Source organism: Corvus brachyrhynchos, unplaced genomic scaffold, assembly GCF_000691975.1.
Source record: "Corvus brachyrhynchos isolate BGI_N302 unplaced genomic scaffold, ASM69197v1 scaffold137, whole genome shotgun sequence".
NCBI classification, from domain to species: domain Eukaryota; kingdom Metazoa; phylum Chordata; class Aves; order Passeriformes; family Corvidae; genus Corvus; species Corvus brachyrhynchos.
Genome location: NW_008238830.1, coordinates 579,136 through 579,572, shown reverse-complemented (window position 1 = coordinate 579,572; position 437 = coordinate 579,136). Strand labels below are relative to the sequence as shown.

The following is a 437-nucleotide window of genomic DNA, read 5'->3' as shown; positions in this document are numbered from 1 at the left end:
TGCTCCTGCCCTTCCCGGCGGAGCGGGGACGCTGCCGCAGTGCCGGGGCCGCGGCCGCAGCTCGCAGCCGGAGGGAGGAAATGCTGCTGGGGCCTGCCCGGCCCTGCTGCCGCCTCGGGAAATGAACATGAGTCTGCCAGGCCGCGTCTCCTGCTCCATGCTCAACTGCTTTGTAAGTGCTGCTTTTTATTCCCCTTCTCTCCTCCATGGAAGCGGGGCCGTACGCCAGCTGCGCTCTCCAGCTCACATGCCGGTGGAGGCATCCTCGGGATCTGCCCAGGGAGAAGGGGGATCTCCTTCTCCTCGCTCCCACATGCCGCCGGAGGACACCGCGGCCCGTCCCTGCTGCCCGGGCCGGGCCCAAGGGCACAGCAGTGCCCGGCGCCGCGGGCCGAGCCCGGCAGGCCCCGGTCACTCAGCCGGGCCCCGCAGGCTCC

General features: G+C 71.2%; 1 protein-coding gene across 1 annotated transcript in view; it reads left to right on the top strand.

Annotated features, from left to right (window-relative positions):
* Window positions 1-6: 6 nt before the first annotated feature.
* MTMR4 (myotubularin related protein 4) overlaps window positions 7-437 on the top strand; it is a 28,951-nt gene continuing 28,520 nt past the window's right edge. The window contains exon 1 of the mRNA XM_008636737.2: window positions 7-172. Coding sequence (XP_008634959.2) covers window positions 122-172 — 51 coding nt within the window. The 5' untranslated portion in view covers window positions 7-121. The remainder of the gene's footprint in view (window positions 173-437) is intronic.